This window comes from Pan paniscus, chromosome 11 (assembly GCF_029289425.2).
Source record: "Pan paniscus chromosome 11, NHGRI_mPanPan1-v2.0_pri, whole genome shotgun sequence".
NCBI classification, from domain to species: Eukaryota; Metazoa; Chordata; class Mammalia; order Primates; family Hominidae; genus Pan; species Pan paniscus.
Genome location: NC_073260.2, coordinates 85,868,302 through 85,885,694, shown reverse-complemented (window position 1 = coordinate 85,885,694; position 17,393 = coordinate 85,868,302). Strand labels below are relative to the sequence as shown.

The following is a 17,393-nucleotide window of genomic DNA, read 5'->3' as shown; positions in this document are numbered from 1 at the left end:
CTTCTGTCCCAATTACAAGCTCTCTAACTCCACCGAGAAGTGAAACTGAAGGAATGGATAAAAATGTCTAATGATCTCACTAATAGTGTTGATAAAATATAGCTGTCACATATACCAATCCTCTGCAATGTGAATGGTTCAAGTTTGGGGGTCGGCTATCCTGGGATCCTTCACATTAGCTGGTTACTCCACCTCTCTGAGGCTTGGCTATCTCATCTGTAAACAGATGACAATACCTAAACATTGATACCTAAACACTGAGATACTGCAGGGCCTGGTGGCTCGCGCCTGTAATCCCAGCACTTTGAGAGGCTGAGGTGGGTGGATCACCAGGTCAAGAGATCACGACCATCCTGGCCAACATGGTAAAACCGTGTCTCTATTAAAAATACAAAAATTAGCCAGGCGTGGTGGCACCTGCGCCTGTAATCCCAGCTACTCAGGAGGCTGAGGCAGGAGAATCGCTTGAACCCGGCAGGTGGAGGTTTCAGTGGGCTGAGATTGCACCACTGCACTCCAGCCTGGGCGACACAGTGAGACTCTGTCTGAAAACAAAAACAAAAACAAAAACAAACAAAAAAAGAAATGTCAAATAAGAAGCACACAGCAAGCTCCTGGAACCTACCAGGTTATCAGCAAATAGTACCAATAAGCAGTAGTTGTTGTTGGCAACTGTTGCTCTCAGTACATCACAGTTCTTATTTTCTTTTGGTCCCTCTCTGGACTCACACTAAATTCAGTTATAAACCACCAGCACTCACCAATGAAGAGCTGGCTGTTGAGCTGTAAACGAACGTGCCCATCAGCAGGGGCAGGCTGCATCTTCTGAGGAAGCTGATCAACTTGAAGAGACGCTCCTTTAACATTTCTCTCTGCCCTCACATGGTGCCACTGATTGTCATTAAAGGGAGTGGGTGACTGCACCGTGACCTCACAAGGTCCATTCCCCACATCGAAGGAAAAGGTCACTTCTGTGGGAGCTAGAAATATTAGATATGAATATTGCTCAAGCAAATTCACAGAAAATTGAGTCTTGTGCAGACACAGGAAAACATGAAGGCATGCTCAGGATGGAAGGAGATAATGATGGCGATGCAGAAAAACGAGACTGTGAGTTGAGGTGGGGGCAGAATAAATCTGTATCCTGGAGGAAAACAGAACGGATTTTAACATATTTACCCTCAGAGTTCACAATTCAACCTTGTTAAGTCCTAAATAGTAGAGATATGTACCCATAGCTGGACTACCCATAGCTATGTACCTATAGCTAGAATACCAAATAGTATTTGTTTTTGAGGTTTCAGTAATTTTATTTACAAACGGCTCAAAGTCTCATCTAATTCTATAAACACTGAATGTAAATTTTGACAGTCATAAATTAAGCTTTGGGTACATAAAAAACAATATGTCTGGTCAAATATTTTTGGAATTCAGTAAACAATGTGATGAGTTTGGTTTAAAGCTCTGGCTCTGCTGTTCTGTACTCTAGGGAAGGCATGACATTTTAATGGATTATTACGTGCTTCATGCTTCATTGTTTTATTTTCTCTTAAAAATGATTACTGGCTGGGTGTGGCAGTTCACACCTGTAATCCCAGCACTTTGGGAACCCGAGGCAGGCAGATCACTTGAGGCCAGGAGTTGAAGACCAGCCTGGTCAACATGGAAAAACCCCACCTCTACCAAAAATACAAAAATTAGCTGGGCATGGTGGTGCGTGCCTATAGTCCCAGCTACTCAGGAGACTGAGGCAGGAGAATTGCTTGAACCCAGGAGGCTGAGGTTGCAGTGAGCCAAGATAATGCCACTGCACTCCAGCATGAGTGACACAGCAAAATCCTCTCTCCCTCTCTCAAAAAAAAAAATTACCTAAAATCATAGAAGTTTAGTGTTTTATAATGAAATAGAATCACAAAATAAGAATGAAATACTAACATTTTGTTGAGTTAAAGCTTTTATTGCTAAATAATGGGTACCCTGTGACTTGTCCAGAGTGGCAAGCTTACCACGCAGCTCAATCCTGATGAAATCTGTGATCCCCAGGTTCTCCATAAACACCCCGGAGGAAACTGTGGTCTTAAAAAAGAAGCACACGTCAGCAGTGAGTTCTCCGTGGAAAGCAGGGAAATGAAGGTATGAAGTCTCAGTGTTGAAGGAAGCTGAATTCCAAAATGACTCTGTTTACAATAGAGAAAATGACAAAAGGAAAAAAAGTCATGAAACAAAAATAACAGCTACATTTGATACTTACAGGATTATGACTGCTAAATACATTAATAGAATCTATATGAGCTTTCACTGGGGGTTCTGAGCATCCATGTCATATACTGATGACATCAAGAGCTAAATGGTGATTATGGTGAGGATTAGAATTCTGTGTTCAGAGAAGGCCAAACAAAAGCGAAGCAAAAGCAATGAGACCAGTCAGGAGATCGCGCAGCAACACAGTGGGGACAGGGTCAAGTTCCGAATCACCTCAAAGGTACGACCAACAGAACTTACTGAAGAACTCGGTAAGATGTGAGAAGAAGGGTGGAGTCTGAGGTGACTTTGGGGTTTTTGGTCTAACTGGGAGGGGAAATAATTCTAAAGAGGCAGGTTCGAGCAGCAGCTCAGTTTGGGACATGTTTCATTTGAGGTATCTATTAGGCATCCAAGTGGAGATTTGAAGGAGGTAGTTGGATAAATGACTCCAGAGGCCAGAACACAGACTCTTGCTTTCCTTCCTGCACACACACACACACACACACACACACACACACACACACACACACACACACAGTCTTAATTCCTTTCATGGCAAGAACAATCAAGAAGAAGAAGAAGCTTATTTGTTCCCTTCTGTCCAAAACCCATCACAGGACTGCACATCACATGTATTCCTCAGGCCTCTTTAGTGTCCTTCATTCTGGTACAGTGTGTGAGTCTTTTCTTATCTTTTGTGTACTTTTGACTTTTTGGTATTTTTCAGTTGACTTGCAGAATGTTCCTCAACTTGGATTTGTCTGACATACTCATGATTGGATTCATGTTGTGCATTTTTGTCAAAAATACCACAGAAGGGCTGCTGTGTTCTCCTCAGTGTGTCGCAGCAGCAGGCAGCAATGCTGATCAGCCCATCACTGGTCCTGTTAGTTTCAACTGCTTTGTAAAGTGGCATTTGTCCAGTTCTCCAACATGAAGTTATTATTTTTCTCTTTGTAATTCATGTATTTTTGACACTTTAAGGTTACAGAAACAACTTTACCCAGTTTAAAATTTTTTCATCCAATGGTTTTACAATATATTGATGGCTCCTGATTGAATTTTTATTCTGATGGCTGCCAATGGTGATTTTCTAAGCTCTGTCATTCCTTCCACATTAATTGGTTGACATGCCTCCGTCAGAAATAGCTTTTCTCGGCTAGGTGCAGTGGCTCACGCCTGTAACCCCAGCACTTTGGGAGGCCAAGGCGGGCGGATCATGAGGTCAAGAGATCCAGACCATCCTGGCTAACATGGTGAAACCCCGTCTCTACTAAAAATACAAAAAATTAGCCAGGCATGGTGGTGGGTGCCTGCAGTCCCAGCTACTCGGGAGGCTGAGGCAGGAGAATGGAGTGAACCCGGGAGGCGGAGTTTGCAGTGAGGTGAGATCGTGCCACTGCATTCCAGCCTGGGTGACAGAGCAACACTCCATCTCAAAAACAAACAAACAAACAAACAAACCAACCAACCAAGAAATAGCTTTTCTCTTGATCTTTTACTAATTTATTTGTGTATTTATCCATTGGTTTATTCACATCACTCTTGAATTTGTATTCTATTCAATGGTTTATACTCTATAAACTTATTTTGATGCTTAAGTTGTCTCAAATGTGGCAGCTCCTTTAAGCTGACACCCATGCCTTTTTCAGCTTTTTTTTTCCCCTTTGTCATAACAAAATGATCCAGGCTCATCTTACATTTTCTCTGCCACATTTCTGGAATCAGCCATTTCTTCAAGGAGTCGTGGTTTCTTTTTTAGCAGAGAATGATAGAAAATGGTGTTTAGAAGCCCAGATCTGCAGGCTATTTACTAGGGTGTCATTGCTTCTAGCCCTCTCAGTAGTCAGCTAGGAAATACGTGTATTTGTATCTCTCTCTCTCTCTCTCTCACACACACATACACACACACAGTCTCTCTCTTCTATGTGTATTCTACAGTTATCTATTATGTATATTAAAATCCATGAGTTCATGTGGATACCTCCGTTTTTAACCCAGCACCACAGGGTTCATTACAGTCTTCCTCCTTCCCACATGTATAACTCTTTCCTCAGTGAGAAGGTCACTCCTACTCTCCTCACTGTATTTACATATTTGCTCATTCCCCAGTGTGGAACCAAGCTTCTAACCCAGTGGTCATTCCTTGACCCTATCCCTGCAGATCCCCTAGTCCCAGCTGCCCCAAAAGAAGGGAAAAGAATCAATAAGTGTTATGTTAAAGAAAACAGAGATGAAGATAAGGAAAGGAAAAGAGAAACGAAGAGGAAGCTACAAGTTTTACAGAAGAGAATATTTTATTTTTCTTTCTTTCTTCATTAATCAATTTATTTATTTATTTTAGAGATGAGGTCTCACTTTGTCACCCAGGCTGGAGTGCAGTGGCATGATCATAGTTCACTGCCACCTCACATTCCTGGGCTCAAGAGATCATCTCACCTAAGCCTTCCTAGTTGCTGGGACTACAGGCCACCATGCCCAGCTAATTTTTAGTTTTTTTGTAAGAGACAGGGTCTTACCATCTTGTCCGGGCTTGTGTTGAACTCCTAGGCTCAAGCCATCCTCCCATCTCCGTCTCCCAAAAAGAGAAGGGAATATTTCAAATATCACACTTTCTCTTCTCCATACTTTCAGAAGTCTTGCTGAAAGTAGGATATAAACTGAAGGTGAATGACATATCCTGAAAAGTCTCACAAATACAGCCACATTTGGAGAGAAATGAAGGGCTGAGGTAAATTTCCAGAGAGAAAATAATCTAGAAAATGTTTTTGAGAAGTACAGAGTACCTAGAAACCAGTGTTTGATGTCAGAGTATCAGCAGGCAGGGGAAAAAGCTACAAATTTCCAGGGGTTATTACTGAACTGTGGGAGGCATCTGAAGCCTGCAGATATACCCTCCATGCTTCAGTGTGATGCCTGGCACAGGACATTTAATAATTCTTGAAGATAAAACAGCACAGAGAATGGCCAGTAAATCAGATACAATTCAACAGATCCCTCCCTTGAGCTCTTAGATTATGGGAAAAAATATTGATAGGATGACCAACTCTAGTCCTGCTATTGCAGTTCAGAAGGGACAAGAAGTATGTGTCTGATTGTGAAGAGATGAATGTCGAGAAGAATTCAACTCCATTCCATATAAATGAATTAAATGTCTGGACAGACCTGCCAGACAGACCTGTGGTGTAGACTTACACTACAAGTATAAACAATGTTTCAAAAAGCACAGAAACAGTGCAAACATACTGAGAAAGAAAAAAAGAAGACAGGAAAGAAAGAAAGAAAAGAGAGAGAAAGAAAGAAGAGAGGGAGGGAGGGAGTGGGGAAGGAAGGAAGGAAGGAAGGAGTATAAAAGCCAGACTGAATGGGAGGGAGGAAGGGAGGGAGAGAAAGAGGGAGGGAGGGAGGGAGGAAGGAAGGAAGGAGCCATCTGAATGGGATGGAGGAAGGAAATTAACAGAGAACACAAGGAAAGAAAAATTTCATAAGAGTTTCACACTATGGGAATAATATAAAAACCAATTCAGTAAAATAAGAGCTAAAATATGAGATAAACAGAAAAGATGATTTTTAAGGAAAAAAATCAAAGACTTAAACAAAATCACAGAGGTAACAGAGAAATTGGAAATATCTGGAAATGGAGAACACAGCTGATAACAAATTACTGACATTGGGAAAAGCTTAGAATAATCATATTGAATGCATAGGAGGACAAAGAGACTAAAGCCATTGGAAGAAACAGAAAAAATGTATGGGGGGCAAAGGAAACAAGTCAACAGTCCTAGATGCAGAGAATCCAACAAATGAAACCAAGTATTCAAAGCATAATAAAAACCATTTTTTCTTAAAAGAGAACAGAATATTTCGGTCAAAATAAGCATATTTCATTTTAGAAAAAATTAACAGAATAATTAACGCTAAGGCATATTCTGGATAAGTTTTTGAAACTGAAGGATAACATATCTGTCAAGAGCTGTGAAGAGTCTGAGATTTCACCCTACTTGCAAGCTAACAATTTAGCTTGCCACAGATTAATGGATGCTGATAGAAAACACAAAATTTCCAGGTCAGAGTTAAAGAACTTTATTGCTCACAGCACAGCATGCAGCATGAGTGTCAGAATATTTGCATTGGTTCCCCTTATCTCCAAATTTCACAGGGCAACACAATCCATTGACCCAGGTGGATGCTACACACACAGTGGGTAGGTCTGCATCTCAGATGAGGAGCCCCCAGACAAGGGTCCGGGACTCCTTCATCAAGCAGGAGACAAACCGGTCCCCGCCCTCTCTGGGGAGTGAGTACGCATCGATAGTGATGTTGTGTTCTCTTTGAACTACTTAGCTGCCTACACGATTGGCTACAGAAACTGCTTGGTATTAGGGGATGGAGACGCCACACCATCTGGCACACTCGGCAAGAATGTACAGAGAGGCTCAGGCTCCTTGTTGAACCACCCCTCTCAGAAGTAGCCTCCACACATTGAGGTAGAGCAGGAAATAAAAATACATTTAGTCTCAGACTTCTCCACGGCAATGTATGATGCTAGTGGGTAAGAAACACTATTACAATTTTTCTCAGGGAAAGAAGATTTTTACTAGCTTAGTTGTGGTTCCCGTGCTACGCAGTAGGTAGATCCTCTAAGAACCCTGGGCTTATAGTGCCACTGAGGTGGGGGAGCGAGGACTTGACCATGAAAGCCACCCATGAACGAAAATGCTGCAGGAAAGAGATTAATACACATTCGGTGCCATGTAATGTAAAACAGTATGTACAGAGGTCAGAAAATAGAGAGTGTCCAATAATTTCCTACCACTATAGTTGTCTGAAGAGTATAAGGGCAATGAATAAATATCCCTTAGCATTCAGAAAATAGTTCATCTCATGATTGTTCTGGAAAAAATACAATCAATTGATAATAAATCCAGCCAAGCAAGTAATAAGTTAAAACAAAGATGATTCATTTTCTATAAACTAATGCTTCAGTAAGGAAACACAGATCTTCAGTACTGACTGGGCCTTTATGGTATGTGTGTTTTCCTGATATTCGCCCCAGTCCTAGTACTGCCACTATTCTCTTTCTGGCAAGAACAAGGGCATTTGTCTACCCCTTTATAACCAAAAAAAGTTATTATGAAAATAAAGCTTTTTCTTGACACTACTTACTATCTCCGCGGCAGAGCAGTGGCCCCAGTGTATAATCTGCTTCGGAATGTGGTTGGCCTGCGTCTGTCATCACAATCTGAGTGACTGGGAGGTGCTCCTTTTGGGAAAGGACTATTGTGTCACTAGTCCTAAAGAACAACAACCGAAACCATTAAAATTATTCTGATTAACACACGGGCAAAATTAACTCGATCTCTTATCTCAATTTGAAACCAACATCATAGAGCTTAACAGAATACTTAACATTTTCAATATTTTGAGAGCACAGAGACTACCATGAATCTAAATCAGGGATGGGCAAACATTTTGTGTAAAGGACCATACAGTAAGCTATGCAGGCCACGCGGCTTCTCACAGCAACTACTTAACTCTGCCACCAAAGTGTGAAAGCAGCCACAGACACAGGCATGGCTGGGTTGCAATAAAAATTTATGGATATGAAATCTGAATTTCATACAAGTTTTATATGACATGAAATATTCTTTTTATTTTTCAACCTTTTAAAAATGTAAAGAAAACATTCTTAGCTCACTGCCATGCAAAAATAGACTAGTGGTCTGGATTTCACCCAAAGCAAGAGGTTATCAATTCCTGACCCGTTTGCCAATTCCTGATCTAAATGATTACAGAGAAGAGGAAAAATCAAGAAGGTAACTTCCCTTCTAAAATTGTCTTAGAATAATATCTAAGTGATTATTCATTACAAATAAAAATAGTAACACTGGATTTAGATATTCATTTTGCAGAATATTAATTTATCATTATTTTTTAAAGTCCTTTTATGATTACTGGGTATTTCTTTCCTTGTTAACTTTGTAAATGCAAAATGAATCCCACAGATTCAAAACCAAATACATACTACACCCTTATAAGTAATACATAGACTAATGAGTGTGAAAGTGGTCTGTGAAACACCGCTCCCAGTAGTTCAGGCAACAAACACAGGCCGGGCACAGTGGCTCATGCCTGTAATCCCAACACTTTAGGAGACTGGGGTGGGCAGATTGCTTGAGCTCTGGAGTTTGAAACCAGCCTGGGCAACATAGTGAGGCCCCGTCTCTACAAAAAATACAAAAATTAGCTGGGCATGATGGTGCACACCTGTAGTCCCAGCTACATGGGAGGCTGAGGTGGGAGGATCCCTTGAGCCTGGGAGGTAGAGGCTGTAGTGAGCCATGTGTGCACCACTGCACTCCAGCCTGGGTGGAAAAGTGAGACCCTGCCTCAAAAAATACAAAAAACAAACAAAAAACCCCAAACACTCAGCGCTCACCTTCTGTCGAACAGACATTGTCCTGGGAATTGAGGACACAGAGTAAAAAATATATTTTAGTCTCTGCCTTCTGAAAGCACACAGCCTATTGAATACCATGAGTATTAATTATGTGACTGGGAAAATAAATGCACACGTCTGGGTCCAATACAAAGAGACCTGGAGGATCCCCTAGGGGAACCTGGGGTCCTGGTCTTAGCTATGCCACTAATTTTGTCTCTGGCCAAAATAAAGGCATTTGTCTACTCTGCTGCAAAAGTATTTTATTATATATGTGTATGTAACTGTATACATAATAAATATTTGGCCAATAATATTGCATATATGCATATATAATAAAATGCTTATATTTATGTACTTTTGGTTATATTTTATTACATATATGTCTCAACTGCATGTATATTCTGATTTACAGACAAAACACTCTTAGTCCAGTTATGGTTAGAAACTCCACAGTATCTAGTAAATACTGTATTTTTTAAATTGCCCAGTTCTCAAACCTTCTTTTGTATGCATTTGTGGCAAAAGATCACAATAATTGATATTTCATCATTGCAACACTTTTGTATTTTCAGAATAAGGCTTTCTGAATTAAAAAAAATTAAATTGGCATGTCAGAGTTGTACATATACTGGGGGCACATGTGCTATTTTGATACTAGAATACAATGCATAATGATCAAATCAGGGTAACTGGGATATCCATCACTTTGAGCAGTTATCCTCTGTGGTGGGAACATTACAATTCTCTTCTGGCTATTTTGAAATATCCAATAAATTACTGTTAACTATAATTTCTCTAGTTCTATCAAATACTAGAATTTCTTTTACTTAACTCGACTTTTGTACCCATTAATCAACTTCTTTTATAAAAGACTTTAGGTATCAAACTTTCAAATTGGAAAATATAAAACTAAAATAAAATGGCTATATTATTTAAGAGTATTCCCTGAAAAAATACACTTAATGGTAAAGAAAGCTTATTTCTAAAATTCAGACTAAAACCCTGTTGCTTTACCTAGTTAAGATTCTGTTATTCATTTTAATGCAAAGAACAGAATATGGATTATCTAAAGGCATCACCATTCAGCTTTATAGTGGACTGATGGTAGACAAGCTAGAAATATGTCTCCTGCTGAATGAGGTAGGTCTAGGAAATTTTTTATTAATGTGGTAGCCATTAAAAATTACCATTTCAACTTCTGTGATCATCATTTTAGCAAGATAGTCTAGTAGAGAAAATGCAATTTAATTATTTATGGAGGATGCTTGTATTTTAAAAGATCTATTTCACGGAAGCTCCAAGTTTCATTCCATTTTCAATACTGACTGTGCAAAATATTGAGAATGTGTAAATGAAATCCACATTTCAGTTTAATTAGGGCAGATACTATAATAAAGTCTTGTTTTTTCGTTGTTTTGGAAAGTCTGGTGTTTTCATTCTGAGCATAAAGATAGCCAGTGTTTTTCACCAGTTTCTTATTGTTACAGGCAGATTCCCAACCTTTGGAGATCAAAATAGAATACTCAGGATTTGTCATAGTTATCAGACTTCCTCAAAACTTCCTAATTAATAGGGACATCTCATTTTTCTTTTCTCCCTATTATTTTCTAAAGCTTATACTATAGTCTACACTTGGAAATAGTGCTTTCATAGGTACCATAATCTCTTGGAGCAGTATTAAAAATTCAGTAAGAGAACTTTCAAAGACTTTTTGCTTTTATTTTATATTTTATTAAAATTTTTATTTATTAGAAATTCCTACGGTTCTGGAAATTGTACTTTCCTAGGAAGTGTGAAAACTTCTAAAAGCTACTACTTATTATTTGCCAGGGAACTTTATTTAAGGCAAAGTAGAGCCATAAGTTTGGGAGGTTGCAAAGAAAGCTAAAAGGGAGAAATGTTGAGTCAACTTTTTAACTTTTTTTTTTTTTTTTCAAGACAGAGTCTCACTCTTGTTGCCCAGGCTGGAGTGCAATGGTGTGATCTCTGCTCACTGCAACCTCCACCCCCAGGATTCAAGCGATTCTCCTGCCTCAGCCTCCAGAGTAGCTGGGATTACAGGCGTGCGCCACTACGCTCAGCTAATTTTTGTATTTTTAGTATAGACGGGGTTTCACCATGTTGGTCAGGCTGGTCTCGAACTTCTGACTTCATGATCCGCCCGCCTTGGCCTCGCAAAGTGCTGGGATAACAGGTGTGAGCCACCGCGCCCAGCCCAACTGTTAATGATTATTTTGGGGGAGTAGGTCAGCAATAATAAAATCATTATGATCTACATCTAACCCACTTAAAAAATTTCTAGATTCTCAGTTTCTGTTTAATTGCCTATCTTCTGGCCAGTTCAACCTGCATTAATTACTACAGCAATACAGTATGTCTTGACAGCTAACAGAACTAGTTTCTTCACTTTCTCATCTTAAAAATTATCTTGCTTATCCTTTCATCCTTAATTTCCATATGAATTTTAAAACCAGGTTGCTGCAATCCACACAAGTAAAAACACTTGGCATTTTTTGGAATTTTGTTAAAATTACAGACTAATTTGAGGAGAATGTCAACTTTAAAAGAGGGTATCTCAACAGCAGCGTTACTGATATTTTGGGCTAATTTTTTTTTTGTCATGGGGGGGGGCTGTCCTGTGCACTGTAGGATGCTCAGCAGTACCCTGATTTCTAATTAATAGACACTAATATAAACAACCTTCCTCTCTGCGTGATGACAAAAATGTCTTCAGACAATGCCAAATGTCCCAAGAGTCGAAATCACCCCCGATTGAGAACTACTGCTTTAAGATACTGAGTCATACTATCCACGACAGTAGTGAGTCAATCCATTTATTTGGCTGTCCTTAATTTTCTTGAATAAGTTTTGTAATTTTTTCCATAAAAGTACTGCAGTTATTCCACAGAACTTTACATTTTTGTTAATATTGCAAATAAAATTTTTCTAGGTGTGTAATGGTAATTATTTTATGATTTTATAGAAATTCAAGTAATTCCTCAATACTGACTGACCATAAATTCAGCAAACTTACTGAACTCTCATTTTTCCTGATATTTCTTTATATTATTTTGGATTTTCTATGTAGGCAATCATATTATCTACAATATCTGCCAGGTTTGTTTCTTTTCCAAACTTTTTATCACTTACATCTATTTTATTTCCTCTTGTGTCTTTAACTGACACATGCATGAGCTTTTAAAAATTATATATTCATTATTGATTACAGTTAAGAATATAGTTTCCATCATGACAATTCCGTAAAATTTGTTAAGATTCCATCCATTTACAAAATTTTTTATACTTATTCAACAATAACGTATAATTCTATAAAGAAATAATTTTTCCTTACTAAACGATATATGGCTGCTGTATCAAGTTTGTTAATTATAATATTAAAATATTCTTACCTGCTTCACTTACTCATTCCCAAAAATGTTATGTTAATTATTCCACTGTTTTGGGTGTCAATTTGCCTTTGCGTATTTGTTACTTCTATATATATATACACACACACATATATATACACACACATATATACACACACACATATATATACACACATCTATATATATATACATACATACTTTTTTTTTTTTTTTTTTTGAGACAGAGTCTTGGTCTGTCGCCCAGGCTGGAGTGCAGTGGTGTGATCTTGGCTCACTGTAAGCTCCGCCTTCCAGGTTCACACCATTCTCCTGCCTCAGCCTCCCGAGTAGCTGGGACTACAGGCGCCCACCACCATGCCTGGCTAATATTTTTTGTATTTTTAGTAGAGACGGGGTTTCACCTGTGTTAGCCAGGATGGTCTCGATCTTCTGACCTCGTGATCTGCCCACCTCGGCCTCCCAAAGTGCTGGGATTACAGGCGTGAGCCACGGCGCCCTGCCACTTCTTTATACATTTTAAACAATCTGATGATACACACAAGTGTAGTGAGATCTTTCTAGTGAGTTTATCTCAGCATTAGATAGAGTTCAAGTTTATCCCTAACAATGCTTTTCATCTTTGTCTGACATAATACAGCTATATCTGCTTTCTTTTGATTTGTATTTACTCGGTAAATATTTTCTATTCTTTTAGTTTCAACTTCACGGAGCGCTTATATTTTATCTTTTATAAACAAGCTATAGCTTCTTTAAAAATCCAATATGATAAAATCTAATGTCTGGTTTTTAAATGAACAGAGTTTACTCGTATTTATTATGATTATTTGTACACTTGTATGCATTTAAACCATCTTATTTTATGCTTTTTATTTGTGGTTACTTTTAAAGACTCTAAGATACTCACACAAAAGTCCTATTTAAATTCTTAAGTAAAATAATATTACAGTTACATGTGTCATCATTATATTAGTAAAACAACTTGTGGATTTTTGCAGACAGCTGAATTATATGTTATATGTATATTTTAGAGAATATATTGGTCTATTTGAACATAGTCCACTATACATTTATACACATATATTGACTTGCAGCATAGTTCAATATTTTAAATCATTATAGTGCCTTTTAAATATATTTGTTTTTATAATAAATCTTTGGCATGTTATAGTTATTTGATAGAATATTCTTACTGTGCCTGAGGAACTGTCTGATCATAAACTTTTTTTTAAGTAATATGCTTTAGACGAGCTGCTGATTACAGGGACAACTTATGGAAAAATGGCGATGGTTTATATTAACAATACTGCCTGCCCCATTAACAGACATATGCCTGAAGAGACTTAAAATAGCTTTCACTTTACTTTCATTACCAAATACTATTTTTATTATAAACTTTCCACCAGGAAAACCTTACTAGGCACACCTCAGTAATAGAAAATAAGTAATAAAGACTAAGATTTATGTTCTTATGTCTACACCTTAATCTAAATTATTACAATTATAAATCTTTTCATTTCATGAGACTGGTAAATTCCATTTTTATAAACTGAAAAATCAATTTTATTTGAAAAATTAAAATAGAAATTGTAATTTCCCACCCCCCCACCCCCATACACACCCCCACTTTTACAAAACAATCTACAAGAGTTGGGATAGGATTTCAGAATGCTTATGGTCTTACTGTTGGATAGACCTGTCTACTGGAAGCTGCAAAGTAAATAAAATAAGGTTAAAAAGCAAATGACTCCACAATGCTCCCTTCTGAATGTAGGAGGGGAGTTAATTTTTAAAACCTGCTTCTCTCCTAAATTTTTTTCCAAATGAAAGCCCAGGGCTTCTGTCACACCAGTGCAGTCCTTGACGGTGCTGAAGTGACATGGCTAAGGGTGTCAGAGGACCTGCACCCACCTCAGTTCCTCCCATTCCCCTCCTCAAACTCAGTTCATGGGAGGGTCACTCAAAACAGGTGGCTCCAAGTGATACGTTCCTCTGGTTACTGCCCTAAGCATATGTGAAGTCTACAATAAAGTATGCACTTAATACTAACAGAAGGTTCTGTAACAAAAAAACAGTTGACCAGCCTGGCCAATAGTGAAACCCAGTCTCTACTAAAAATACAAAAATTAGCCGGGTGTGGCACTCGGCTGTAATCCCAGTTACTCAGGAGGCTGAGGCAGGAGAATCGCTTGAATCCGGGAGGCGCAGGTTGCAGTGAGCTGAGATCGCACCACTGCATTCCAGCCTGGGCGACAGAGAGAGACTCTGTCTCAAAACAAAAACAAAACAAAATGGTTAACATTCTTCGAACTAAGTTATAAAGCCACTAGCATATATGCCATTCTGGCTTTCTTGTAATAACCTGCCAATGCTCTCCTCTCTGACCTGTAGAGAATGGGGGTGGGGACAGACCAATGAGCTGGAGGTCTTCTGAACAGCCAGCAGCTGGAGGGCTGGAGCCCTCACAGGCAGGAGCCCCTTGTGGAATGGAGGAAATGAAAACCTCTAGGATTGTTAAAGATGTCTGTCAAAAGATTTAAAGGTCGCTGTTTGTCTCATTAGAGCCCAAAGCTAACACATATCATTACATTATCATACCAGACACTTTAAAATGTACATCATACAAAATATTGTACAAAACCATTTTAACTGATGGGAAATTACTTCAGACCTGAAACTTACTGGTGGCCAGATTTGAAACTATGGATCTGATCTGTTCCTGTTACTCACTGCACTAAAACTGCATTCATTTTTAAGTAAGAGAAAGTTGTATTAAGATTGCATATCAAAATATTCAAAAAGAGTGTCTCATAAATCTGTATGATCATTTTGTAATTTTGAACTTGAGGAAGATTAAAAATAATATCTATGTAAATGTATAGTATGTATTCTATAGAAAGCTCCAGTAGATTCAAGTGAGTTTTCCCAACTTCACAATATTTTTTAAAGTGATGCAAAGTAGACTTTTTATGCCAAATAAATAAGTGGACTACCATGCAGGCCAAACAACTCAATTTTTAGGAATCAAATTACTGCTTAGATTAGCTATTTTATGTCCAAATCAATTATACTGACACCTGGATTGACCACTATGTTTTTTATTTATTAATTATTATTATTATTATTATTTTGAGGTGGAGTCTTGCTCTGTCGCCCAGGCTGGAGTGCAGTGGCGCGATCTCGGCTCACTGCAATCTTTACCTCCTGGGTTAAGCAATTCTCCTGTCTCACCCTCCTGAGCAGCTGGGACTACAGGCACACACAGCCACACCTGGCTAATTTTTGTATTTTCAGTGGAGACGGGGTTTTGCCACATTGGCTAGGCTGGTCTCAACCTTCTGACCTCAGGTGATCCACCTGCCTTAGCCTCCCAAAGTGCTGTGATTACAGGCGTGAGCCACAGTGCCTGGCCTAAGTTTTTTTTTAAAGCACGTACTCTACATGATCTAGTTGTTTTATGACAATGCTTTTTAAGTTGCTGACATGAACCCAAAGGTTGAAAACATTTACATATTACAAATAAAAAAAAAAGAAAACCAATATGCATTTCAAGAATAACCTCAAAAAGAACTTCTGAAAAAGAGGCATTGCAATCTACATGAGAAAATTGTTTCTGCTCAAAGGAAAGCTTACAAAATAATTTTCAAATTCCGGAAATTCTATGTTAGTTGTTTCAAAGTATGGTCTACAGAACAGTTGGTGCTTGAAGCTTTGCTATTGCACTGAAGATTTCAATGAGTGTGGGAAATTGTTGCTTCTACAAAATAAACACAGTCCTTTTATGCAGGACCTCTCAGAGTTTCTTGTTTTAATGTTAATTTCTAAAAGAAAGATAGAATATGCAGCATTATATCCCAAATCAATTTAAGACAAAGATTTGGAGGAATCTGCTTTTTGAATTGCCACAGGAATCCTACGTTAATTAATTAATTAAACTTCACAGAGAATGATATTTGATTTCCAGTGAGTGGAAAACTTAACAGCTGTTTCTCTTTTACGAAAAATAAAAAACACATTATATAGTACTCACAATGAACTAGTAAATCTTTGGTCATAAAATTTAATCCTTAGATTAACTGATCATATTTCATCAAAACTTGTATTTCAGCTTGCTTGAACATACTTTAATCTAGTTACCTTATTGTACCAGCTTGTCTGACATTTAATTAACTATGCATAATTAAAGAATAAAAACCACATTTTTGTGCAGGGAAATCATGTGGAAATCACCATTCATTCCGGCCAGCATCACAGTTGCAGTAATACTGAGAATCAATGCAGTTCCCCTCTAATCCACAAGTACACTTTTGAGCATCAGGCAGAGAACCTCCCCAGTAAGTGTGTGTTTCATTGGTTCTTCCAACCCACCAGCTCAGTGGGGTTCCATCTGAAAGACAAGTATAAGAAAGATGACATCTACTTTGTCCCTCACTACCACCCTCCCCATATAGCGCCCTTTACTCCCAGGTGTAAAGTGTGTGTGTGAGAGGCAGAGAGAGAGAAAATGAAACTATACTTAAACACTTGTATTTTACCTCTGAAACGTTTCTTTAAGCCTAACCAATGTTTTTCCCCCAATATTTCAATATCTAGGCTTAAATGATTCCATCTATTTTTCTTCTGTTAGGAATCAGTCAGTTGCATGTGATACATACTTTCTATAGAAATAACATTCAAAAAATTCACCATTAAAATAAATACCAGAGTAATTTGCAAACTAAAGATAAAATTGATTTGAAATTATGAAATGTTCATTGAGAAAGTTTAATATTATACAAAGACATTGATTTATCTCATCCCATCTTTTTGCTAACTACCTGTATATTACTCATTTGGAAAGATATGGTACTCTCTGTCAGTACTTACTAATTTTTGGAGGTATTTGTTTTTATTGCATTGGATGTCCTGACTCTTTATTTGGAGGTTAAGGAATGACATTGATAGGCTTTTCTCATCTCTGAGGTTAGAGATTTCTCATGCGAAGAAACAAAGTGCCCTGGGTCAACTACAGCTCTGACGAGTGCGCCTCCTTCTCAGCACTGACAATGATTAAATGATAGAGTCAGACACTAACTCAGATCTATAGAACTGCATATTAGGACAAGGGATGCTGCCAGGGGTTGGGAGTGAAGATTGGGGTGATGGACTGACTGCACATCACAGTAAAGTTAGGATAATTTAAAAAGCAGGTGTCAGGCCACCTATCTTAAAAAAGGAAGGGGGTCAGGGGCCACAAGTTGCAGTCATCACAGATTAGGCCATGAGGAAAATGAAATTGGATTAACTCAACCAGTTTTTTAAACATGCTTGATCATGTGGTG

The 17,393-nt window shown here is 38.3% G+C and overlaps 1 protein-coding gene across 10 annotated transcripts in view; it reads right to left on the bottom strand.

The window, feature by feature from the left end:
• LOC117977962 (contactin-associated protein-like 3) overlaps window positions 1-17,393 on the bottom strand; it is a 238,102-nt gene that overhangs the window by 30,519 nt on the left and 190,190 nt on the right. For 5 of the 10 annotated variants that reach the window (XM_055092007.2, XM_055092009.2, XM_055092008.2 and 2 more), the window contains 5 exons: window positions 16,303-16,459; window positions 7,411-7,538; window positions 4,764-4,886; window positions 2,007-2,177; window positions 762-980 (listed from right to left, as the gene is read on the bottom strand). In XM_055092007.2, the coding sequence (XP_054947982.1) occupies window positions 762-980; window positions 2,007-2,177; window positions 4,764-4,886; window positions 7,411-7,538; window positions 16,303-16,459 (798 nt within the window). The remainder of the gene's footprint in view (window positions 1-761; window positions 981-2,006; window positions 2,178-4,763; window positions 4,887-7,410; window positions 7,539-16,302; window positions 16,460-17,393) is intronic. The other 5 variants (XM_055092010.2, XM_055092012.2, XM_055092011.2 and 2 more) reach the window with 1 other exon arrangement.